Genomic DNA, 27199 nt, shown 5'->3' with positions numbered 1-27199 from the left:
CTGCTTTAGATGCGAGAGATCTAATATTTAACAGTCCTAGCTTCAGATCAGAGGTGCCGGCTGCGCATTCAGTCTGATCCAAGTTTGTGGTCTTTATGCTAATTAAATTACTAAAACAGACTTTCTGAGTCTTTCTAAATTTGATTTTAGCTCGGGGAACAGACACAGTCTCAATAGAGTGAACCCTGAGTGACGACTCTATGCAGCTAGCAGACGGTTGGTTTAGCCTGTCTGTCTGCTCCCTGGCCTGGGCTCTGGATTGTCACCGATTAACTAGGCCTTTTCTAAGACTATGAGCTATACTACAGGAAATGAGAGCAGCACCTTCCCGAGTGGGATGGACACCGTCCCGCCCTAACAGGCCAGCTTTGCCCTCAAAGGTCTTCCAATTATCAATAAAGCCCACGTTGTTTTCGGAGCACCACCTGGACATCCAGCGGTTCAGCGACCATAACCTGCTGTAAGTTATGTCACCACGTCTCATTGGGATGGGACCAGAGCATACTACTCCATCGGACATCGCCTTCGCTAATTTAAACACCTCTATAAAGTTATTCTTACTAACCTCTGACTGACGAAGGCGTATATCATTAGCTCCAGCATGTACTACTATCTTGGAGAACCTGCGCTGTCCTAGAGCCCTAAGATTACCTGCTATGTCCGGTGCTCTGGCTCCCGGGATACACCTGACCACTGCCGCTGGCGCCCCTAAAGATGGCATCGGTTGTGAATTCTATAAAGAATGGCAAACTTTATATGCAAACAATATGTTTAATCATTCATATAGAATTGGGCAGCTCCCTGAATCTTTAAGAGAAGCTAATATTTCCCTTATACTAAAAAAAGGTAAACCTCCAGAAGCCTGCTCCTCATATAGACCTATATCTCTATTAAATGTAGATAGGAATGTGTTAGCCAAAATCTTAGCTTCGCGTTTGGAGAACGTAATAACAGATGTTATTAAAGATAATCAAGTAGGTTTTATAAAAGGCCGCTCTTCATGCAATAACATGAGACGTCTCCTTAATGTTATACAAGTCTATAAACAGCGTAAGATTGATGGGCTAATACTTTCTCTCGATGGAAAGAAAGCATTTGACCGTATTGAGTGGTCATATTTATTTTTTGTTCTGGAAGAAATTTAATTTTGGTGATGCTTTCATTAGATGGGTTAGAGTATTATATGATGAGCCTAAAACTTTCGTTCTTACAAATGGTTCCAGATCAGCAAGTTTTTCATTATATAGAGGAACTAGACAAGGGTGCCCACTTTCACCCCCACTTTTTGCGCTGGCTATTGAGCCCCTAGCTGAAGCAATCAGACCCGAGCCCTTAATTGAAGGCTAGAGTGGGTAGAGTGGCTTTAATAAAAATGACTTTCCTTCCCAAGCTTTTGTATCCAATTCAAATGATACCTGTTCTGTTTTCTAAAAAAGTTTTAAAGGATGTAAATGGCTGGCTTTCCTCTTTTATTTGGAGCAAGCGCAGACCAAGATTAAAGTTTTCTGCACTGCAATTACCAGGTCCAATCGGAGGACTGGATTTACCCAATATGAAGCTATATCAATGGGCCGCGCATTTAAGATATATTTATGACTGGGTTGATCTTGATAATTCTTCTACCTGGTTGGACCTTGAGCAATCACTGTCAAAAATTCCCCTAAAAGATCACAGTGAAAACCCTGCAACTGTAATTGCACTTAAGGCATGGAGGGCGATTAATCGTTTTGAGGGAAGAATGAAAATAACTTCTGCCCTCACGCCAATTGTAAATAATCCGAACTTCCCTCCAGGCAGATCTGATGGGAGGTTTAGATTTTGGGAAAACCAAGGTATTTCTCGGCTTCAGGATGTGTTTAATGAAGAAGGCCTAATGTCTTTTGAGGATATGAGACAAAAATATCAATTATCACAACAGGACTTCTTTCGTTGTTTACAAGTTAGGAGCTATGTTTTGAAGGACACCTTGTTATGTACTAATAGAAGTCTGTCTCCTACAGAAAAGTTTATTTTTCAAATACCCGGAAAGAAGTCTGTGAGTTTGTTATATAAGGTACTTAGTGGTACATTTGAGAAACAAGTGGTTTTGAATACTAGATCTGCTTGGGAAAGGGAACTTTCAGTCGCTATAAGTGAGGAAGAATGGGATGATATCTGGAAATATGCCAAATCTATTTCAGTATGTAACCGTGCCAAAGCAATACAATTCAAAATTGTGCACAGGTTGCATATCTCACCAAACCATAGACATACATTTAACAATGCCCTTTCACCTCTATGTCTTAGGTGCAAAACACAAATTGGCACTCTCACTCCTGGTCTCTGGTCATGTAATCAGTTACAAATATACTGGGCCAAGATTGTGTTTGAAATGTGCATTCTTTTTGACAAGGAGTTGGCTATGGATCCTGTATGTTTGATCCTTGGTCTACCGGATCAATCTTTGATTTTATCCAATGAAAAGAGACTTTACAATCGTCCTACCTTTGCAGCCAGGAAAAAAATATTATTGAGATGGATAAGCGATAAGACTCCGACTATTTCGGGATGGCACAAGATTTTAATGGAACTAATCCCGCTGGAATATTTAACATGTTTAGTTAATGGCCGACCAGATCAGTTCTATAATATTTGGAAGCCTTATATTATCTATTCTGTGGAAAGGTTTTTCTCCCCAAGTACCTCAAGTGAGTGCATAGGATTTCGAATTGGTATTGCTACCATTATTTTTTGTTTATCTATTCATTCTTTTTTTACTAATTTATGTATTCTGAATATCTTAAAAATGGTTTCCTTTTTTTGTGGCCTGTTAGGTGTATTTTTGTTTTGTTAAAGTTGAAAAATGTTCAATAAAGATATTTGACAAAAAAAAAAAGAAGGAAAAAAAAAAGAAAATGGTCTAGCTAAACTTTTCTTTTACATCCTAATTACCAGGTTAGTTTTCAGATGCATTTGTGCTTAATGAATGAAGCATTCATGAACCATACCTCCACCTCAAGGTGAATTTAGACAATTTCTTGGAGCCGCTCAGGAATGAGGCCTTCAGTTATCTTTAGTTTGGTCATGTAATGGATCAAAGTAGTTTACATGAACTCATCAGGAACATGAATATCGTGAATGGCAATATTGGTCTTATTGTGGGTCAAATCATTATCCCATTTTTTTTTTTTTATAAATATTTATTTATTGATTTATATGAATATATACTAATCTTAACTTTTTTCCTTTACAAATCTGTGCTTTTGATTTCTTCATCATTAGTACCTCTTACTTCCTTTCCAATACATGACTCTGACTCCCTTCACAGCACAGTGCTTTTCTATTATTGATTTATAACATAGATCCCAACATCGACAATCCAATTGTTGGCATAATTGCATTTGGATTTTTCCTACAGAGTCAAATCTCTAGTTTATAGCCTATAATTTCTAGTATATTACAATGCACATTAGTAATAAATTTTGTGCCAAATGTTAGAAACAGGTCTACATTTGATCTATGTGTTCATTATAGCAAATTTTAAATATCATGAACATTATGCATGTGCAAAAAAAACCACTTTATATTGTACCGTCTAATGTTTGGAGGGACAAAAAAAATTCTTATGACTTCAGGAATTCTAGTGTTAAATTTAGTCTAGTGTTAGTCTGCTAAAAACTTTAAGCTTTAGTCATCACAAAAGTGACAGCCAACATTGGTCAGGGAAAAGTGGTCAGGTATAAAGGAATCATAAATGACAGTGATTGGAAATCTTGTTGAAGTTGTCGAATTTTGGGATTAAGTGTGCTTATAAGAAAGCTACATATTTGTAAGGCTAATTGGGAAAAGGCTTCAGTTTAATGGGCATCATAAAGATTTAACTTTGAAACAAAGAAAAAGGTAATGTTGTCTAATGAGTCCAGATTTGCCCAATATGAGAGCAATGGATGAAGAGAAGGACATGAAGTGGTGCACTTTATATCTCATATATGGTGTTCAATGTAAAAGCCTCAGGAGGTAGTGTTATGCTCTGGGGTTTCTGCAGTTAGGTCTTGTCAGTAGTTTTTCAACTTATATAACTGTATTAATTATGTCTAAACATGTCTTAGTAGTCAGTGAGGCATAGTCTATGTCTGCACTAGTTTTCCCTTTGCTAAATATATTACGAGATGTTGACGGTTCAAATCTTTAAAATAGATGTTATTGGCCAGACCACTTAAGGTTTAAGGGCAGAAAACAATGCTGTGCTTCAAAAGCATGCTGTAGAAGTTGACTGAGAGTTTATAAAAACTAAATTGTCTTTTTTCCTTTTTTTTTCTTTAGATGAACTTCACTCCTTTTAGTGTTTTTTTTTATTGTGTATTCCTGATCATACTTTTGATTAAGAAAGAAATTAACTTGGACAATGTTAAAAAGAGCGGGGGGAAGGAAAGTTATATTTGTATATAAGATTGTAGCAAATTACTTTTTATGTTTGTTTGCATTCTCAGGTCACATGTTCAATAAGTTTTAAACATATTGATGCATTTATTTCAAACTTTTTTCCTTCTTAGACAGGTGACCGCTGTGGTGAGCTGACTGCTCGTCTGAATGTGTCTGACCTCCAGACTGTCCTTGGACTCAGTTACAGTACAAACAGTTCTGTCTTGTCAGAGAACAAAGCGGTTGATTATAACCAACATGGTAAAAAAATATATATTCTGTAACTTTTTAATACTATATCATAGTTGTCAATAATAGCAACAATATTTGTAATAAATATAAGAAAAAGAAGCCCCTGCGTCTTATTATATTATTACATGCTGCAAAATAATGTGGTGCAGTAAAAAGAGTATAGCAAGTCATAAAAGATGTTCTTTGTTTTGTTCAGGAGCAAGACCCAGGATGAGCAGACGCTACAGCATGGACAATTTGCAGTTGATGACACTTACACCAGAAAAACATAAAGTAATTGCAGCTTTTTACACAACAATCAGCTAATATCATCAAATCTTAAAACTTTGTTAGCCGCCGTCAGTATAGACCAAACCCAACACACTAGTACACATACTTTACTTTACTAAGACATCACAATGGTTCTCTCAAATTTAAGTAAATCATAAAAATGTACATGAAATATGAAATATAGAAATATGAGAAAATGTGTATGATCACATTGTCCGATGAGTAAGCTGAGGGCAAGGTAAAACTCCCTGAGATGGCATCAGAAAGAAACCTTAAGAGGAACCAGACTCAACAGGGAACCCATCCTCATTTGGGTAAAACGGACATATGGAGTCCAGTTCGTTATTGGAGGCTCAGGTAGACTTGTAGGAAATTCCAGTATTGAACTATTGAGTGACTACAGTCACAAGTTTTCAAAGAACAGCTGTCAGCATCAGTCGAGGGCAGGACCGTTTTCATGCTAAAGTGGAACCATCCCAAGTTACCACATGCAACCCAGCAAACCACACGGGGGCCGACCAGATCTCCAGTCCGAAGCGGGGCACCAGGACGAGTCACACAGGTCCAGAGTGCAGAGAGGGTCTGGATCACTGGCAGCTCAGAACCGGCATGTGTAGCTCGACAGAGAGAGGGAGGGAGCGAAAGAGAGATAGGAGAATAGAAAGAGAGATAATGGTTAGGTATGGCCACATTCATATAATATATATAAAGGTGATTGTGTCTATATAGTGCAGAGTGCTAGCAGAGACTCCAGCAGGACTTACCTCTGACTAACCTTCCTTCTGGAGAACCAGAAGGAAACGCAGACATGAGGGCTCCCTGAGATGTAAAGCAACCAATCACTTCAACAATAATGTCAACAAACCCGAGTGATCAATAAGAGTAAGAAAGACGGCATCTAAACATACCAGTTTACCAGATCTGCTCAGTAAGGCGTTACAATAGTCGAACATAGAAAAAAATTGTGTGTATCGTGTAGTGACAGTATATTCCTTATCTTGGCAATATTTCTGTGGAACACCAAACTTCACTTGAGAACAGGCAGAATAATCACCATTTAAATCTACAAACTGATAATGATCAGTCAAATAGGTTCTAAGCCAGGAGTTGGCCATTTCCAGTGTAGCGAAATGTTGATGCTCTCCCTCCATGCTTTTTGAAATACTAACAATTTAGTTTGATGCCATTTACATTCTAATTTTCATGCGGTCTGTTTAAAAATGCATGTGGTCATTATATCAGCAAGCGAGTTCCTTATCTACTGTATAAAAAAATTTCCTTATAAGTGGAGCTACGTACATTATCTAAAGTATATTGGAATGCTGACTTTAAACATTTAGTCGCCTGATCACCTGTTCCTTGGGGTCAGACAGTGATCTGTAATTTTTGAGAGATTAAAGATGAAGCTCTTGGTGATTCTGTGATTCTCAAAGAAAAATATTACAGTCTCCAGCAGTTAACTCTTTGTCTACAAGTTTAAATACATTGTCTGCTTTCAAAGCCTGAATTTTTGAATGCTCTTTGTAAAGATTAGCAAAATAGTTTAAAAAATCCATCTTTTATAAATAGTTAAAATAGTTTGTTTTCATGAAATCATCTTTACATGAAGTGCCAATAAATGTAGCAAGCACTGTAGGTGGACTCTCGACTGATTTGGTCGGTTTTGTCTTGTGCAGTGTCAGAAATGGGGCAATGAGAATCTGTGTATGCAGTCAAAATCCAAATCCACCTCCAAATTCTTCTTCATGAATCGTCTGCGAGGAAAAAAGAGCAGCTCCAAGAAAGTTTTGCAGGACACTAGCAACACTTTGAAGATTTCTCACATGCAACCTTCTCAAAAAGTGAGTCTCCGTTAACCAGTGTAATGAGTGCAGTTTTTTTATGCAAGACCTGTCCTATACTAGTTTAATTCTAGTATTTAAATAGGTTACACAATTTACTTTAATTTGAATTTTGTTAGTTACTGGGTTTAATTTTTTATGTGTAAAAAAGATTGCAAGAGATGTATTTTTTATTTTTTTTACTTGTAGTGTGTGAGTGCGGACATGTTAGGTGACGAAAACTTCTTTGACCTGCTAAGTCGTTTCCAAGGCAACAGGATGGATGACCAACGCTGCTCTATTCAGAAGGACCTGGGCTGCCAGTCCACTGCTGCCTCCTCCTGTTCACCTTTGTCCAAAAATCTAAAAAAATGTAAGTGCTAAATTCTTTAATAATTAATTGTAAAATTGTAATCATCCTGGAGCCGTTTTATCAAGGTCAACTTCAAGCTTCAAGGAAGTTCAACTTTTTTGAAATGGTATATGTAATATCTGCACTATGTTAGATGTGTTTAAGGGTTCAACTTGCATTGTATCACCTTATGTGGAGCATATTAAATCACATTCCTTTTTTTTTTAGTGCCCCCACTATAATGGGGCATTGGTGGCTCAGTGGTAGGTTTCTTGCCTACCCTGCGGAAGGTACCAAGTACCAAGCCCAAATAAAATGGAGTTGTGTCAGAAAGGGCATCCGGCATGAAATCTGTGCCAAGTTGTTGTGCATGTCGGATGGTACACTGTGGACGACCCCTCAACGGGAGCAGTCAAGACACTAACAACAACTCGCAATAATCTTGTGACCGAATGTTTTTCCTCAGATTTTGGACTGTAACTGTGGGGACCTTATTAGCCTCACAAGGGTTAAGCGTGGTCAGGCACATCATGTCTCCATAGACCTCACTTCTTACATAAGTGCATTGTCATACCGGGGTTAGGCCTCTGAGCTTCACTCATGTGGAAATGTAACTTGATACAAAGGCATTCTGTCACTTGTGTGAAGCATTACATTTAATTTAAAACAATTTAAACAACAAAAATATTCTTCAGGACAGCGTTAGCACAGTAAACTGCAGTAGAAACAGTGTGTTATTTGTGCTGCTAACGCAGCTGGACGTTTTTGGTGAATTGGTAGTACAAAGCTGCTGAGACCTCCTTAATGTTCTAATTTACAGTGCCTTCATGGTCAAGTGTGAACCATGTGTCCTTATTGCATGCCAAACTGTAATACAGAATGATAATAAATAATACAGAAATGACCTTCTGCAATGAATGTTAATTTATGCACTCAATACTGTACATGGCTAGGGCTACTTTAGCCAAATTATTGTCTAAATGTAGTCTGGCATAATTACAATTCTAAGGCAATATAGAAGACCAGGTTTGCCTGATAGGTTTTACCATGTCTGTATTGTTGGGTCATATGTTTGTCATCCACCTTAAGTCAAGTACCTCTTGACAATGTTCCATAGTTTTTCTATGGGGTTCAGGTCAGGTTTCTATGGGGTGTATGGTCAGTAAACCAGCTGGTGGTAGTACCTGCCCACAATGCCAAAACTAAATCCTGCTGGAAATGGACTTGAAATTCAGAACCATCTTATACCTAGAAAAAAACAAAGATTGCTGGATGATTATGGTTTGATATACATGTATAATAACATAACAGAAGAATGTGTGAATACATTGGCCTTTTTCCTGGCCATGCAAATACTTTCGCCAACTATTCGTTCCATTATTTATCAATCTTTCAAAATGTTGTGTGTATGAAAATGGCTGTAATTCCTGAACGGTTAAACCCCTTGAACTAAAACTGAAGGTCTGGACTTCACTCACATTTTGAGTGGTTTATTTCAATGTGGTCGTGTAAAACTACCAAATACCAAAAAGAAAAAAAAAGTCCCAAATTTATGAACCTGGCAGTAATAATATTCAGAGGAATAAAACAAAACTGAGTGGTTGCCACATAATTTCTGACTGAATCACTTTATAGAAATAATAAACCTTTTCGAAGTTGCTGTAATACAAAACCTCTTCAATTCAATAACCACCCACTGGTGGCAGTGGCTCCTCCCACTTAAACAAGATCATTCTCCTAGCAAGGAGGTATGTAAAGGCTATATTGGCTGGGATTCGGTCAGGTGAGCATCACTTAAGTCTATACTAAAGGGTGCACTGAAGAGGATGGTTCCAATAGTATTTGGTTTTAAAAAGGGATCAATGATAAAACTCTGGAAATTATATAATTTTGGACATTTCCAGTTCCTGCTTTTAAATACACATTGGATCAAAAGGTGAGCTGTTTAAATAAACAGGTCACCTTTTTAGCTCACATATTGTAAGTTTTGCCGCATGTTCAAATATTAAATAAAACACCGTCTTTGCAATTTTTTTTCACATAGATTTGGCCTACAACTGACAAGGTCTACTCGCTGAGATGTGTATCATTTCGTTGCCATTTTTTTCCACTCATCCTAAAAATACACAGATATGATTTCTAATCCATACTATATAGTGCATGTTCCATTGTTAGCTCCCTGAAGAGTGCTTATTGTGTTTTTGTATGTATATTGTGTTATATTAGTTTAATGTTTTTGAGCGAATGAATGTATTTTAAAAGTCAGCAAAGACATTAAATAATTTACAAAAAAGATTTTAAATGCCATTACATTTATTCCTTTTTTATTTCTCTTATTTTTCCATAGCTTTTTCAGAATCTGCAGTATCACCAGGTCAGAATGCATTTCAAGGAGTCTTGGCTACTGCTCAGCAGCGGAGGCTAGAGGATCAGAGGATTATAGAAAGTGCGCCTGTTTTGTGCAACTTAAAGACAAATCACAAAAACAAGACGGAGACAGTCCTTAGCCAGCTTATGGCAAACACGGACACCTCTGAACCCGATAATCAATTCTTTGACATGCTGGTGAAGAGCCAGGTGAAAATGAACATTGATCTTACTGTCTGTGTGTAGTTACATATGCAAGTATATACATATGTAAGTCTTGAGTTATGCTTAGTTTTGAATTTTTTTTTTGCCTAGTGCCACTGATGCTATACACAGTTGCACAGATGTTTCTTCCAAAAAAAAGTAGGCGAGTTTATACTCCCCTATAAAAGAGGTTATTGTTATGTTTAAAGTGTAAAAAAAAATGCAGCAGTAATATCCTTTTAAAATATGATTGTTTTTAACCTTGTAAACTGTTGTATTTTGCATGTAGGTCTTGTCATTTATTCCTAATACTTTAATCACAAACATTTCTCCACACAAAGAGTATATTGACTGACAGGGTACACCTGGATATAATAATTTTTTTTTAATTTTAGGAATGCATAAATGTGCCACATTGTAAGCTGTTTTCACCCATATCAGAATTAATCGTGATCTTCCAGAAGATGGCTGCCTAAGTTTTAGACCTGCTTCAATTGTCCCAAATTATTTTTCTTTTTAATATTGTACTGGTAACTGTTTTCAAATGTTTCTTTGGAACTGAGGCATCAACCAAATTGTTCAGAGGCTGCCCTGTTTAACTGTCTTTGTAGTTAAGTCATAGGACAATATTTTTTTAATTCAAAAAATTCTTTTAATGAACTTGGTGAAATCTTTTGCTATATCATGTAAGGTCTAGATATAATTTAAACCCGAACGTCCTCTGTGTTTAGCGTCCTCATTTTACCAACAGCAAAGGGAATTGGCCATGCATTTTAGTACTTTCAGAAGAGACTGTATTGTACTATCATAGTGATTTACTTGTGTTCACGCGCTCGCTCTCTCTCTATGTTGTTCTCTTAGGGTTCTAGGTTAAATGATCAGAGGTGTGCCCCTCCCCCAGCCTTGATCCATGGACCTACTGTCCCTGATGAGGACTTCTTCAGTCTCATCGTCCGCTCTCAGGCCAAAAGGATGAATGAACAAAGAGTCACATTGCCATCTGTGGACTAAACACCACACAGATTCACATACACACACTGACTACCACTGCACTGAGCACACTGAACTTATTATACATAGCTGAAGATGGAAATACAAGTTACTTGGATTTTGGATACATCGTTTTTACCACTTAAAAGCGACTTTTATAATGCAATTGGAGGTGCACGGGAACATTTTGGTACTTTGACTTTGGTACTTCATATCAGACTCGCCATATGGCTTTGCTCTTCGAATCTGTTTATAGAAATGCTGTAAATAGAAAGAGCTTGTTCAAGATTTGGTGTTATGACGAGCCTAATCCTGGCGGTCAATAACCCAAAGATTTTTGCTATCATTAATTGCTGGTGTTAACATTTTAACAAGAGGAATACTAGTTGCTTAATTTAAATTGAATCCCAGTTTATTTGTAAAGCATTTTTAACACTGGACCTAGTCTTTACATCTTTACCCATAGTCTTTAGTGGTGGTGGTGGATGAATTTCTCTGAAGTAAAATTACAACAACAAAAAAAAAAAACAGGCAAAAATGAACTCTAGTAAAAGTTACACTACCCCATTTCTAAGCAAGAAAAGACTTGCTTGTAAAAATACCTAAAATATAAAATTAAAAGTACTTGTCATGCTGATCCAAAAGCATAATACCATATTATCGTGTATTTATATGTATATTGTGTTGTATACAAAATATTACGGGTTGTGCTGTTTTAGTTAAGAATGATGCAGATTATGCTGCTGCCCAAAATCACCAGTAAAAATAATCACAAATAATTTGAAAGATTATTTTACTCCCTGTGTCCATAAAAATTGGAACTTTAAATTCTGTAAATCGAACATGCAGACTGTATAGGCATTAAAGAAAATAACACAGAAGATTGTTACTTTAAATGTCTTTTACAATTATGTATCACTTAACCTCCTTGTAATGTTTAGTGAGATGGGGACAGAGATACCACTAAAACAATAGACGTTCTATACATGCAATTGTACCTTCAGTCAAACACTGTTGGGAAGGCTTTTTTTCTCCCCAACATCATATTAAACCCTAGGGATTAAGAATTGGATGTTTCTCAAGTTTGTATGCATGTAAAGGCGCGCACACACTATATATTGGCAATTTGCCCTTGCACCTATAACAGCTTTAACAGAAGGCTTTCGACAAGGTTTAGGAGTGTGTTTATGGGATTTTTTGACCATTCTTCCAGAAGCACATTTGTGAGGTCAGACACTTATGTTGGACGAGAAGAAGCTCTTATTTATCCCAAAGGTGTTCTAGTGGGTTGAGGTCAGGAGTCTGTTCAGGCCAGTCAAGTTCTTCCATACCAGACTCACCCATCCATCAATGGTATTAAAAGCTGGATCATAACACTGCCTCCAACTGCTTGGTGGGCGCATCACTTCGTTATGCTTCCTAGCAAATTAAAGCTATTTGTCTGATTAGTTTTGCGATAGTGGTTTTCTTAAAGCCACACAGCTGTTTAGTCCAAATCTTGAGTTATTTTTACATTCTGTGCATATGGAAATACTCTTAATTTCTAAAATAGCTTTTTTTTTATGCAGCTTCAAGTGCTTAAGTGATCTTCGTTCATTATTTTTTTCTGAACACGTATCTTCAACAAAGCTCATTGTTCAGCACTACTTTCAGATGTTGATGGTGTTTAAAGAGTTCTTACCAAGAAAACCAATTTCTTAAAATTTCCTGTTGTAGTATTCTTTGCTTAAGCCAGCCCAAAGACCTTCTGAAATAGCATTTTGGGGGTTTGCACCAGGCACTGTAGTTATATTATACCATGCATAATCATTTAACAGTTTGCCTGGCTTTATATTTAAAATCTTTGATATTTGATATTTAAAATTTATCTAATATTTTCATTTTTTGTTACTGAAAAAAATAACAATGCCCTGCTACTATGTTAGTTTTTCCCCCTTGTATAAGGCTGGAGGGGTGCATTGATCTGGCAGCACTAAAGCACTAGATTATGTATAGTCCGTGATGCACTCCTCCAATGCTGTATGAGATATACCAATTTAAGTTGTTACCAGTTTTTTTTTTTTTGAGCAGTTTGTTTTTGTGTGTGTGTGAGAGAAAGATCACTATAAGAGGGTGCATATTTTTATAACTATTTTTATTTTAAGAGAAGCTTTCTTATGCAGAGTTTAACAGAATGTTATATAGATTCACAATAAAAACATTTAACGCTTTACATTCTAGAAATTGAACAGTGCTGGCTGTACATTAAATTTAGTCTCATTTCATATTAATTAGATTACTAAAACATATTGTCTGAGTACATTTTTCCCCAGTGGTAAATAAGTGATGAAGTGCAGCTGGAAGATGCTCAGATTGGCCTGTTTGTTTGCTACCTGTCCTGGGCTCTGGCTCGTTACAGATTGACATGGCCTGTTCTGTAAGCAAAAATTACAGGCAAAGTTTTTTTTTTTATGAAAAGCCTACTGCAACAAATTGTTTTTTCTTCACTTGGTGTAACTAAGAAATATGTACTCAACTCTCCATGAAACTTTTTTTTTATCAGTTATCGCTTAGATCTTTTTTTTAATCTCAGATAACTTGTTTAAATAAGGCTGTGGATGAGACAGGTCTAATGCCTCAGAGTTAGTGATGCCTTCTAGTAAATTCATATTTGTTTTTTTTGTGCACTACTGATGTCTATCTGCTCTGCTCATGATACCTGTTGCCAAAAAGCTGGATTGTTTCCCTGTTGCCACCCAAATAAAAACAGCAGTGTGGTTATAAAATGTAGAATGTCATGTACGACACTATATAGATAAAGTTTAACATTTGCGCATTGGGTCTCTTGATTATAGCAGGATGTTTGCAAAGAGAATTTAGTACATTGACATGTTTCTCCTGCAACTTAAGAGTGTCAAATATGCTGAGTTAAATTCATTGCTCATGAGGAATCAATGTATACAGTGTGTGTGTATATGTTGTTGGTGGTCTTTCGGCTGCTACCGGCAATCCAGTCCGCACAACAACTTGGCGCTGGTTTAACGCCGGATGCCCTTCCTGACGCAACTCTCCGATTTTATTTGGGCTTGGGACCGGCACTGCATCCAGTGGATGGGGACTTTGGGCACTGGCTGGGAATTTAACCCGGGCCTAACACATGGCAGGCAAAACACCTACGTGTATATATATATATATATATATATATATATACACCTATATAAATACACACGGTCCCCAGCCCTCATATGTATAGAAAATGTTATACATTTTTTATTTTAATACATATTTTATAAAAAAAAAAAAAAAAAAAAAGATATATATATATATATATATATATATATGTATATATATACATATTTTATGCTCACTGTGGTGGCATATTTTAGCCTATGAAACCCTGACTTTTTTAAATGACATATAACAGAGAACACACACAAGGCAAGTTTAAATGAATGCTGCCCAGGTTACAAAAAGATATCCAAAATGTAAAACCAATGCTGTATGTGTTTTCTTTTTAAGCCTTTTAGTCATGTTCTGCAATAAATGTGTTGTGCATTCTGAGAGCAAATTCATGTGCAATGAATTTGCAGCTTTATTTGCAGAACAAAAATGCATTCTGTAAGGTGAGCCGGATGTTTGGCTACTGCAAATATTCTGCGAAAAGTTTTGAAATGTGTTTTTAAAAATTGTATATAAATTACAAATTTCATATTTAACTGCACTGTATTTGTTTTATGAGAACTTGCATCCATCTGCAGTGGTGAGAACATGTCTTGACCCGCTGGATAAATTAACAGTAGGTGAATCCTTCTCAAATGATGCAGGCTACATTCATTGAGCTATGTGTCATCCTCAGGTTAGAAATAACAAGGCAAAACACCAAGTTCAGAAGGCCAATACTAGAGCAATGTAGGCACACTCTTAGGGCACACTCTTTTCTGATTGCTCTGAAAGTTTTGAGCCTGTGAAAGTGCCTGTAGGGATACTAAATATCTATTGCTTCTATAGTTCATAAAATCATATCCTGGTAATTAAAGAACAACACCTTCACAGGCTACTACCACTGTGTCTTGAATGACCACTGGGAGAGCTTTTGGCTGTCTCATGGGGATGGCGATGCATGATGAAAAGATTTTTTGCATTCCTCATAATTTATATAAAACTTGAAGTTTAATAATAAACAGTATGATGGGGCAATGAACTAAATCCCCAACAAGCAAACAAGTCTATTGTTTGATGCTTTGTGCACCTATTGTGCTACTATTAGACCTTGAATAATTAATTATAAATAAAATTATAAATTCTATTCTAAATTCTAAATCTGGCGTTGTTTTATAAATGGTATTAATTTATATGAATTTCGGAGTTTTGTTATATACAATTTAATTACTGTATTTGAAACAGAGGCACATAACTTATTTGATTGTGACACCTTCTGGTCAGTTTAATTGGTGTTATTGATTTTAAAGTCATGCAATGTAATATTGTATGGGATTATTTTTGCGATGTCTAGATTTGAGTAAACATTATTGTTTAAAAACACAGAAATCTATTACTAACAAATGTATGTTAATCATTGCTAAAGTTTTGGTTTGACAAACATTGTTCACAATCCAAAAACATTAGGCATTTGGATATAAGCTTTTTAATTTAAAAAATTTAAATGAAGAAAAATAAAATAAAAATAGATGTATACGGTCAGTGAAATGTTTTTTACACCGCCATGCCACACCAAAATGTTAGCTCTAAAGGACTAACTCAAGACAAACTCTATGATAACTTGGAGACGCCTACATCCATGCTGCTCTAAATCCATTCCAGCTTTTATCCATGTGTCATGATTTCTTATTCTTGCTGATGTTGCAGTTTGTTCTTCTTGCATGAAGAAATCATAGTTATTTTTTTATATCCATGTATGCCATCATGCCAGTGACATCAGTTTGGACCTTCCTTTTCCTGATAACACAGGTACTATTCTCGTCCATTGATTGCTCTCTGGCCCATCAGAGGTGGTTGAACTGTCTGTATTAACAAGAATGTAATTACATAAGTTTAACACACATTTGCTGGATCAGTATCAATAACTAAATATTTGTAAAAATTAAAAATGAATCAACAAACACTCAGTATTACAGCCTTACTATAAAAAGTTCACTTTAAGCTTAGATTGGGCAACCATCTGGTTTCAAACCTAAGTACACCACCACACCACTCTAGCAGCCTACTAGCCTGTGTTGTATTCATGTTATATTAACTAAAACTAATATGCTAAAACAGTATAAAGGAGGCAGGTGTAAGTAAGACTCACTTACTCATTCAATCAATGTCAGACTCATTGATTATCCATTGATTCATCTGACATAGTCATGTGATTCAGAAGGTAAATCATTATATGGTGAAGTTGGTGGTCGTGCCCAACAATGTTGTTTGGATTGTTGAGTTTGAAAAACCTCCTTTTTCTTAGCTAAGCTTCCTGTTCTCTAAAGGGAATCATGTACTTTCTGTTCCTGCTACCTTAATGTTTTTACTTTTTAGTGCTCCAAGGAACTTGATTTCTAATTTGTACAAATCTGGAAATTTCTTTCTTAGATTATTTTTCTGCTCATCATTGTGCAACCGTTAAACAAATTGCATGTCATCAGTAGTGTTTACGTCCTGTTTACTTCCTCTCATATTCTGTGGATTAGATAGTTTTCACATCAAACGTGAACCGCACTGGAGTTCAGGCGAGCCGCACCCCAGACTCCTGATTTCCAGAGGCCTCATGTACGGTCCCTTGTTGTTTCCGAAAAAAAAAAAAAAAACCCAGACTAAGAGAATTCTGGTCCGACTCAGAAGCGCTTGTGTGAAAGCACCCTGATTATTTAACTGTTCATGCAAAATGTGAAATCACGTGATCAAGCTCGCGTCTCCAAAGTGGTTCAAATGCAAACACATACAGGGTTAGTCTATCTACTACCTAGTCCGATGCTTCTTATCACTGGGAGTGGCTTTTTTACTTTAGTGGCATTTTTTTCTTTACCTGTGATATGTTGGCTTTGTGATTATTGTTGTGCGCTAAAAACAAAATCAGTGATGAACAGGCGAGTGAGGGCAGAGATCAGGAGGAACAGTGAACTTAAGGATTGTCGTAAAGCAGAGTGTCGTAAACCAGGTGCAGGAATGCCCCCGAAAAGGACGGGAGGGGGGAATGGGGGGGCTGCTGGTGCATTAATCATGCTGAGCCAAGCCGCGGTACAAAATCATGGCGGATGGCCCCAGGTGCCAGCGCAGAAAGCAGTCGAAACCGAGGAGAAATAACGGTGAGTGAACTGTAAGAATCTGGACAGGCGGATAAAAACAATGAAGATTGTTTCGTTTTTAATTGATGCTAAAGTGTAGTCACTTTTTGAGCATTTTAACGCCTAGTTGTGCTACTTTATTTCCAAGTACTGAGTAAAAGTGTGCAGAGTTGGTTGACTTTCCAAATGGATAGCATACGCTGAACCGTTAGCTCGTGTACCTGTGGCAATAAGCTGCTCCGTGCCCAGACCGTTATCTGGAGGAACTCCTCACTGTGTCTCGGCTGTTTCACGTGGCATGTCCTGTCGTGTTGTCCGAATAGCGAACCCCTTAACTTAGTCACGGAGGGAACAAAAAAACAACAAAACATTTCTAATATTTCATTTGTTCTTGCTGACCAACGCTGTGAGGAAATGCATAAACCAATTGTCCACGTGGTACAACCTTTTTAGTTTTGCGAACAGTGTAAACACATTACCTTATTTAGGTTGTCCAGAACCGTCTTGTTATTTTCCATTCAGTGTGAGTTTTAAGACTTGCTTATACGATGTGTTTGTGCGTTTGTCTTTTAGCGAAACTGTTGTACTGTAAGGCAATGTTACATTTTTGGGTTTCTATCAGGATAAGAGTCAAATGATTGGTGTTAGTTTGTGCTTATCATGAGCTTTTGCAGTGTTGCGCTTCCTTTAAATGACACCAGACTCGCGCTATTCCGTTATAGAAGCGTGAGCTACCTTTTCCTGCGTGCGTGCGTGCGTGTGACGCGTGAGCCTCGCACCGCCCCGCGTAGGCTACCGGAGCCATCACCGTGTCTACCTGAACGATAAGCAGAAACAGACGGGCGCAGGCTAATACATTGTTTAACGGCTAAACCCGCGCCTCTCGCCTCTGGAGCGGCTCGAGCACAAACCGTGAAAAGAGACTGTCGCCTGAAAACCGTTTCAATCACCAGGAGCTGAGGCGCGTGCACGCTGCAGCAAATGGCAACTTGTGCAGGTAGAACACAGATGGTATTCTGATTTCAGCGGCGAAACAAAGACGGATTTTTCTGTTTTCGGATTTAGGCTTGGGTTTAGCCGGTCTATCTGATCCGTTTAGTTATTTTCCGCACACGCGTTCCTCTCGATCGGGGGGGCGAGCAAGAGCGAAAGCAGCGCATAAGGTGGTTGCTAGATATTTCAGCGGTGTGTGTGTGCAATGGAAGCAGTTTCCTGTGAAGCGTTTATGTAATGTAGGTGGGGCCGGAGTGGGGGAGCGGACCGTTAGATGATGCAGTGAGGGATGTGGTTTGCCTCTTGTGTCGGACACGGGCCAGGTAGACTAGGTGATGTAACACCTTCATAGGTGATTCAGCACGCGTCTCTTTCATTTTCTGTTGAAAATGTCGTTAAAATGTCACGAACGCTGTATGACATACGGGACAGGTTAGCCGTTTTTGCTTGTGGCACCAAAATATCGAGCACCTTCGAATTCTTTAAACGCCTTAACATGGAAAAAAATGCTTTCGACATATGTATTGATTCTGGGAGTTCTGCTTTGTTCTTTACTTTGTGTTTCTTTAGTTGTCTGCACATTCATACACCAATCAGCCATAACATTAAAACCACCTGGCTAATATCCTGCCGGTCGCTGTGTGCATCCAAAGCTCCGACTTGTTGAGGTCTATGAATTGCAGTGGACCACAGGACCGGACGTTCCCCCGGATGAACCACAGCCTTTCGGGGCTGATATAATGAATTACTTAATCAATCAATCAATGTATTAACTGGTTAGTAATACCAACAACAACAATAATAAAAACAACAACAGTAAACTAAAATGCCATGGGAAAATGATTTTATTTGTAATTTAATTTAGATTCATTTCATGTGAAGTGCAATATTTCAAGCCTTTCTTGTTTAAATTTTGATGAGTATGGTTTACATCTTATAAAAATAGAAAAATCCATTAAAGTGGTACTTTGGCATACAAGCCCATTTCATGAATTTTCGCCTCAAGAACTGCAAGTTTGTAAGAAATTTGCCTCAGCAAACGAAGTATTTTCGGCAGACGAGTGAACTTGTTTGTATCAGTGGAAAGCCAAGCGTTGTGAGTTTACTTTTTTTTTTTTTTGCACTTTGTGCAAGATTTTGTGAAGACATAGCACCATAAGTCACAAAAATGTTAGCATAGATGAAAGCAAGAATAAAAGGAAGCCACTTTCAGTTTTGTTTGTAAAGCAGCCAGTGCCAAGAAGAGAATCATAAATAAGGTTAAGTGAGATTTAATGTCTATTTATTTTATATTTTACATTATTTACATGTCTTTTCTACATATTTTGATTTTTTTATATGCAAAATTATGATTACAAGTTTGGAAATTGGTAATATTGGTATTACCAATATCGGTGTGTGGCTGGAACAGATTATCTGCATTTACGTTATTTCCTGAGAAAATGAGTTTCACAATACGGATTTTGGCCCTAAGATCTTGTCCTCCGTAACAGATTAAATTTGTATGCTAAGGTACCACTGTATCTTAATATATTTAAATATTTCCTAGGATAAATAAAAAAATATTTACAACACAAAAATGTCTAACTTCTGAAAAGAATATTAATTTATGCACTCAGTACTTGGTTGGGCCTGCAAACTGCATACTGCATACAGCTTGAAGGCGATCAACCTGTGGCACTGTTAAGGCATTATCAAAGACCTGGGGATCTATTCATAAAGCTTCTCATAAGAGCTCCTAACTTAAAAACTTCTAACTAGGAGTCTTAGCTTAAGAATATTTTAAGACCAATCTTAGAGAAACTAAGGAAAATACAAACTCCTACTACTACTCCTACTAATCATGGGCGAGGATGACCCCGTTGCTAGCTATTACACATTGGCTCTCTTGTCAGGTCAGGTCACACGTGGGAATGAAAAATACATGCAACTATCAATTAGTTTGCTTATTAATTATTTTCTAGATTTTTGAAATGATTAATCGGTTAAACAAATCTTAAAGCTATTAAATCTTTAGCTTGAGGTTGTTTTGTGCATGTGGTAACTAACAATAACAATACTTGATTTAAAAAAATGTCTTTTAATGAACTTTTCTGATAAAACTAAATCTAAAACCAAGGAAAAGCAAAGTAGCAGCAATAAAATAAACAAATAATTATAATTATATAATTATAACTATTAACTATTAAAAGTAAATAGCACAACAGCAAGAGAGAGAATGCACATGCAGAGATACCACCGCACACCAGTACGTTTGCTCAGTGGTGTGTACAGGATGGTTTCATCCAAAAAAGCCAGCATTGAAGCAATTAATAAGTTTGTAAAAAAGTTAATTGAGGAGAACTAGAAATAAAAACCTGACTCACAACAACACACAGTCACTTTACCTTCAGGTGTGAATCCTTTTCCACTGTTGCGTCCTTCACAAAGCTGCACTGGTCCACGTCCCTGCCAGCACAAAGTCTTGCCCTCTGACTCTTTTGGCTGTTTGACTCAAGTTAAGAGTGAAATTTTCCCACGCTCAGGAGATTTTTGGTTGTAAAGGTGTTCTTACCTGTTATTACTCACTTCAAGCCTACCACCGACATGCACAGTTCACGTATGAATTAAGCCTGATGATGTCATTAGCTAATCGACAATTAAATTTACTTTCATCTGAAAAAAAGGACTTTGAACCACTGAGCAACAGTGCAGAAAAAAGTCCTTAGCCCAGATAAAACTCTTCTGATGTTGTCCCAGGCAAGGCTTGATAAAAGCAATGCAGCCCGTTTCATGGAGATGTCTGTGCATGACTTTTAAGAAAGTCATCTTAAGGCTGCTGTTATCGTCGTTGCTTGTGGCTCTTTTCCTACCACATTATTCTCTTCCAGGCAGCCTTCTATAAATATGCTTTGAAACAGCGATGATATTCTGTGGATTACTCTCCTCATTGGGGGTGTTGATTCTCATCTTCTGGACAATTATGAAGTCAGGAGTCTTCCATGCCTTGAACTAGACTGTGCTGAACCATGTGCTGAACTAGACCGATGGTACACAGAATTTGTACTCAATTAATAGTAATTTACTTGTACTTAAAATAAAGTATTTAATATTCTGGATTTTTAAAAATAATCTATAACATAATAATCAAAATTAAATAAGAAAAGGCTTGAAATATTTTGCTTTACATTTAATGAATGCAGAATAAATAAGAGTTTAACAAAAAAAAAAAAATGTTCATATTACAATTTTTCATGATGCCCTGTATATTGTGTGGTCAAATAAAATTCACACTCTTATATTTTGTTGGAGTAGATTTAGCTTTGATTAATGGCAGAAATTAACTTTTTTTATTTTTTAAACTCATACTTTATTTACCTTAAGTTAAGTTCACCAAAGACTTTTAAAGTGGTTTAGTTCAAGATTCTGTAGTGGATTATGTGTGGAAATGATTTCTCATGCCTCCAGAGCCACAATTTGAGCCCAATGAAGTACTGAATTGTTGTCATAGAATAGTCTAACCATCAAGGTTAAAATCCTTGGGATAACCTGCTTGTTCATTTTATTGCCACATAACATTGCTGAGTCTACACCTGACCAAAACCTGGCCTTCATAGGCCTGTACACTAGACACTATGTATGATGGTGCATTGCTTCCCTTCTTACCCTGACACACATTCACTCTGGAATTGAGGACACATCTAACCACATTTCCTTTTTCCAGTGTCCAAAATCTGATCTCTTTACGCTCCCTAGCATATATTATGTATTGTCTTTTTTTTTCTTTTTCTTTTAAAGAGCTTTATATTCTTATTTTGAGGAAATGAAAGTGTGGTCCAAAAATATTTCGACAATAAATTTGTTTTGCATCTGTACATTACCACAAAAGGGCATAAGGCAGCGTCATGGCATGGGTATATACTGTACGGCAGCCAGTGCAACTGAAATGCATGTAGCTAGACTTTCTTCGCAGATTCAGTAAAATTCTGTATAACCTGATAGGACATTCCCTCATAGTACACATATGGCCCAAAATGTACAGTAAAAGCAATTCAAAGGCAGCAAAATGGGATTTTCTTAAAGGTCCATGGGTTCCAGATATCAGGCAATATTTGACCATTAGGTTTTTGCATCGAATAAATTTTTGAGCCTGAAATTCCTAAATCGGGTAATTGTATTAAATAACATGTTGTTTCTAATTAATTAATGCAATATTAATATTATTATTAGTAGGGGTGCATTTTTCTATAGCAAAACACTTGATTTGACATAACTCAAACTAATGGATGAATTGTGCTATGTAGATTACTTTGCTAAGGATTTAAACTGAAACAATTTAGGGCTAGATGGCAATTTCTCCCTCAATTCTGCATGAGAATTTTTTCAAGAAACTTAGTTTAAAATGTTCAGCCAGGTCTCAGGAGCATGCTAGCATTACATCCATATGGGTAGACGCAAACTATCATATCATCACTGTCTGATGAAAAACATGTAGGACACCAACTGGGTGAAAGTGAAAGATCCACTTTTAATGATCTAGACTTTCAACAAAAAAATGTATGTGCACATTCTCCTCCCCTAGCAGCATTGGGCCTCTTACTGACCAATAAAAAATATATTTTTGTAGGATTTGTATTTTTCTACATACTGTAGGGATCACTATCAGCCTTGTGCGGTGTTATTGTTGTCTGTTGTCAAATGTTTCCCATTCAAACCATTCATAGGAATTTGACCAGATCTTTATAGAACCATTATTAGGAAGCATAGATATACATTAGCTATTTTATTGTCCAAATTATTATTATTTTTTCCCTAAAAAAAAATTATAAACAAAAAGGAGGATGGTCAAATCTGCTATCCACAACCCATACTGGATATTTTTGTGGAATTTAATTAAATTTGCGAAGTAGCTTATTCAGAAATTAAAGATGTGCACTAACTGGCAATTTTTAAAATACTGTCCGAAGTCAGAGCGTTAGTAATATGGCTACATGGTAATCCCAAATAACACCACAAGGTGGCTCTTCTGTTTTGTTGTGGAAGATGTGAATGTGTGCTCGGACAAAGAAGTTTTGCTATGATACTGTTACCTCACTGAACCTGGTTTTCTTAGTAATAAGCAGTGCAGGGTCTACAGGTCATGTATAGCTAATGAATGGTGTGTCCTGAACAACTGGCTTGTTTGTGCACAAGTTTTTCATCATTTCGCCTGTTTGCGAAGTATATGCAACACACACAGATCACACTCTATCATCTTGCATCGGCATCACACTTTTCCTCTATCCACGACTGCCCCCAAACCCTGGATCAAAGTATTCCGTTGCTACGACAGATTTTTGTTTGTTTGATTGATGTTATAAGTTTCATCAATTATATTAAATTATATTGCATAAGTTCTCTTGAAATGGAAAAAAAGTGAATACTTATTATACAATAGACAACAGTACCCTCTATAACCACCAAAATCTGGTGGGTTTACTAAGACTAGCCTGTGTTGCATTAATTACACACATGCACATTAAATGCTCATTTTTATAGCTCTTGGCCTGAGAGTACATGTTGACCATTTTCATTACACAGTATAATCACCTAATACACACATGATGCATAGACTGTGTTTTATTAATAAAAGAAATAACATGTAGATATACTTTTAAAGACTGGCCAATATGTGGAGACACAGGATTGGTTTATGTCTGCTACTGTGTGTGTGTGTGTGTGCAAGAGAGAGAAGGAGAAAGAGAAAGGGGGTGCAAATTTACATTGTCCCAGACAATATTTTATTGCTTAAGAAAAAATAATTCCATTGACAGGTCAGGAAATATGTGTGTATGTAGATAAAGCTTAGTGTGGGGTATATTTGATGAAGTGGTCTGTTGCTTGGTGACGCTATAAACGTAATAACATTGGAGCAAGTTGTTGTTTTGTAGCTGTCCTCTGAGCTGCATACTTATATACACTAACAGGTGCATATGTGTCCGTGTAGTGAGAGTGGCACTCCGAGATCCCTGATTGCACCCAGATTACATGACAGTTATACAGGTTTAGAGTTGGAATAGAGAGTGGTGGTAGCATTTAACTATGGATAGCATTGCTATGGACAGCAAAAAGAGAATGGGTGTAGAGAAGGCCACATTAAAGGAGAATAAAAGGAGAAATGTAAATGTGCCCAACTTAGAGTTGTTTGCGACAGTAACCAGCCCAGATTTTTGTGATGCAGCTGCTGAGACAGGTATGTATTAAGCATCCAGTGTAGCACTTCATAATACACACTACTTTAACAATGAGTGTTCTGTAGTCATCCCAGAGCAAATGTAAAAACACACATTTTCTAGAATTTTTAAGTGGCCCATCTTTTCTTCATTTTCAGGCTAATTTCAGTTTAATGTTTAGTCATTTTATCATCAAGAAAGTTTCAATGAGTATTATTTATGAATAAAAGATTTGGTAATTTAAAGATTCAGATGAAGAGATTTTCTATTACTGTAGTCTCTAAGAAGTCCTATTCATGCTTGCATTACTGGTGGCCTACTTCATGTGTTTATCAATAGAGGAGGAAATACCAAAAACAGGCTAAGCAGCCACTGGTCATAATATAATGTTGATGCGGTTATTATCAAATTAAGACATTATCATTTAACATTATAGGTAAAGTCACATAACATGGAATGCTGTTGTGATAAATATCAGCACAGCTGACGGTTTCACATCCATGCAGATATCCAGCATAACAGCACAGTGATATTACTTTTATTCAGCAGTTCCATAAAGCCCTTGTATTGTCAACAAAATAGGTTTGTTTGTTTATTTAACCATCTATTTAGTTTTATCAACACATATACATATACGAACCGTGACTGGTGACTAATTAACCAAAAGTAAAAGTAGTTTTAAATTTAGGTAGGGAGAATAAAACGAGGATGAGCCTCAAATATAACCAGTTCTCTGAGTGCCTGATCTTTCAAGTGGTGCAACAGAAACGCATTTTTATGGCATTACCTTATCAAAAGTTGCGCATGTCAAAAGCCTCCGATCATTATATATGCACAGTTTTAAACCATGTCAAAAAGCAAATTAGTCTTGTGATTCACTCACATTAGAAGCCGTATTTAGCTGTGTTCTCACAACTACACAACACAGCTTTCAAGTTGAGATTTGAGACTTTTAATGCGGTTAACATCTGCGTTTTTTAATGATCCTACAAGAATATTCACGCATTTGCTACCGATCTGGTAGGAGTAAATTATTGTTTTATATTTTTTTTATAGAATTTTATAGAATTATAGTTTGTTTGTAACAATTTTAGATGACATAACAGTAAATGTGCTACTCAGTAAAGCTTTAGATTTTTAAACTTAATGTGAAGTTAAAGGTGGAACTCTTGTGTTTTAATAATATATATATTTTTTAACATACTATAAGAAATGGGCTTTGTTTAATTAAGCATGCCTAGTTTAGTTCAGCCAAATTTTTAAAAATATTGAATGAGGAAATTATAAAAATGGTGAAATTTACAGAATCAACATCTAGGTATCGTGATATTTCGTGGTAATCGAATCAACACCGAGGTATCGTGATATTGCTTTCTGGTGATTTCCATCCCTTATCAATAGTATTAAATCAACTAGCATTAAACAGTATAATAATTTATCTCTCTTTCATAACTGTTATAATTAAAACAATCTTACACATTGTGGTAGCCTTGAGGTTGCCAGCAGACGGAAATAGGCGGAGGAATCCCATCAGTGTGGGAGTGTACCACCACAGTCAGCAGTGTGTGTGTTTGTGCGTGTGTGTGTGTGCTTACACTTTTGCTGCTGAATAGCAGCAGAGAATAAAATTTCATTGGATTCAACAAGCCTGCTTCCAGTCTGTTATTTCTAAAACATCCCAAAAAGCATTACAAATAATTTGTAAAGGGGGATTTTTTGTGAAGTGTTCTGGAGAAACTGAAATTATGACAAGAGTCAAGGATAGCTTCGGATAAAGGAGTGTGGATTTTGAGGGGAAGGGACAAAATTATCTGGAATTTTTCTCAACTAAGTTAAATTTATGCATGGACATCAATATTGAATGACTATTTTCCTAATTAGTGTATAGATTATGCTAATTTCAATATTAAATCCTAGCTTTGATTAGGTCATTGTACTCTGTGGAAGTGTGTGTCTGGATCTGTGTCAAAACAGTTCACATTCATAACTATATAAGTGAAACCTCGGATTACGAGTAACGCGGTTTACGAGTGTTCCGCAAAGATTTAAAAAAAAATTGACTTGAAAAACGAGCATTGTCTTGGTTTACGAGCACCAAGTATAATGTATCATGCATGCGCTTCTTGATTTGACGCTGAGCGTCTTGTGATCACAACTGAGCCAACGTTTTTTTCTCTCTTGCGCTGCGGAATTGTAGGTAATCATCTCCCCTGCTGGGTCTTAGTGCACGTCGCTTTCTGGTATAGTCAACATCTGTGCACGCGTGTACTGTTTACTATAACACTCTGACCACGTGTGTGTGTGAAACATATCTTATTTTGTGTTTGTAAGCGTGTTTGTGCAGCGCGCGTATGCGCATATAAAGCAAAATCAAATCTTATTAGAGGGTAAAGATTCTTTTTTTCCCTCCCTCTCTGTATATCAGCCTGTTGTATTTCATTTTACCTTTGAAAAGAATCAACAGATCTGATCAACAGAGCAGTTTTTATGTAAGGCAGAAACTGCTCTGTGTCTGTCTGTTTGTGTGGGAAGCTAAATACACACTCGATCAGAAAGCAAACCCAAGAAAGTGAGTACTCACTTGCTTGGGAGTTCACCATAGGTGAAGTGATGAAGGGTTTTAGTTAAGAAATAAGGCATGGTGATGCTGGTCGTGGTGGAGGGGGCCCGGTGAGTCTCCCCTCGTACTCACCGGGGCTGCGCGTTTCCCGGGCGAATTGGGCAGATCGCCCGGTGGTGTGCCGCTGACCCACAATAGGCACACGACTCCCTCGATACTGTCGTTCGCGTTCTGCCATGGTCAGGGAGGCGCGTCCTAGTTGCATGGGTTCCCTGGCTCCAGTGTCAACCACGGCAGGAGGTGGAGATCCGACAGGTCCGGTAGTGGTGGTAGTGAAGGCTGTAGGTGGTCGTGGTGTGGCGTAGAAGAAGGTGGGTGCAGGCGGCAGGTTCCTTGGGGCTGGCTCGTCTTTTATTCGTGAAGCCAGCCCCCTGAGAAGGATGTCTGGAGCGCGGCATCCCCCCAATCGGTCTGCACAGCGAGGGTCCGGAATTCAGCTGTGTACCGGCTCACGGACGATCCTCCTTGCCACAGATGGT

At 37.2% G+C, this 27199-nt stretch overlaps 2 protein-coding genes and 1 long non-coding RNA gene across 5 annotated transcripts in view; 2 read left to right on the top strand and 1 right to left on the bottom strand.

Annotated features, from left to right (window-relative positions):
- Positions 1 to 13763, top strand: part of LOC128512741 (G-protein-signaling modulator 2-like) — a 57224-nt gene extending 43461 nt beyond the window's left edge. For both annotated transcript variants that reach the window (XM_053486141.1, XM_053486142.1), the window contains 6 exons: positions 4533 to 4662; positions 4850 to 4926; positions 6600 to 6764; positions 6954 to 7116; positions 9443 to 9672; positions 10528 to 13763. In XM_053486141.1, the coding sequence (XP_053342116.1) occupies positions 4533 to 4662; positions 4850 to 4926; positions 6600 to 6764; positions 6954 to 7116; positions 9443 to 9672; positions 10528 to 10677 (915 nt within the window). In that variant the 3' untranslated portion in view covers positions 10678 to 13763. The remainder of the gene's footprint in view (positions 1 to 4532; positions 4663 to 4849; positions 4927 to 6599; positions 6765 to 6953; positions 7117 to 9442; positions 9673 to 10527) is intronic.
- A 1647-nt stretch (positions 13764 to 15410) lies between these two features.
- LOC128512742 (uncharacterized) lies at positions 15411 to 17580 on the bottom strand. Its single transcript, XR_008356321.1, has 3 exons — positions 17396 to 17580; positions 17138 to 17251; positions 15411 to 15657 (listed from the first exon to the last, which is right to left on the bottom strand). It is a non-coding gene; the product is annotated as an uncharacterized LOC128512742 (long non-coding RNA).
- The window catches only part of zeb1a (zinc finger E-box binding homeobox 1a), a 67569-nt gene continuing 57123 nt past the window's right edge, over positions 16754 to 27199 (top strand). The window contains exon 1 of one of the 2 annotated variants that reach the window (XM_053486139.1): positions 16754 to 16937. In XM_053486139.1, coding sequence (XP_053342114.1) covers positions 16880 to 16937 — 58 coding nt within the window. In that variant the 5' untranslated portion in view covers positions 16754 to 16879. Of the gene's footprint in view, positions 16938 to 17723; positions 17914 to 27199 lie in introns of those variants that run through there. The other variant, XM_053486140.1, reaches the window with a different exon arrangement.

Source organism: Clarias gariepinus, chromosome 25, assembly GCF_024256425.1.
Source record: "Clarias gariepinus isolate MV-2021 ecotype Netherlands chromosome 25, CGAR_prim_01v2, whole genome shotgun sequence".
NCBI lineage: Eukaryota > Metazoa > Chordata > Actinopteri > Siluriformes > Clariidae > Clarias > Clarias gariepinus.
This window is presented reverse-complemented; position numbering and strand designations above follow the sequence as displayed.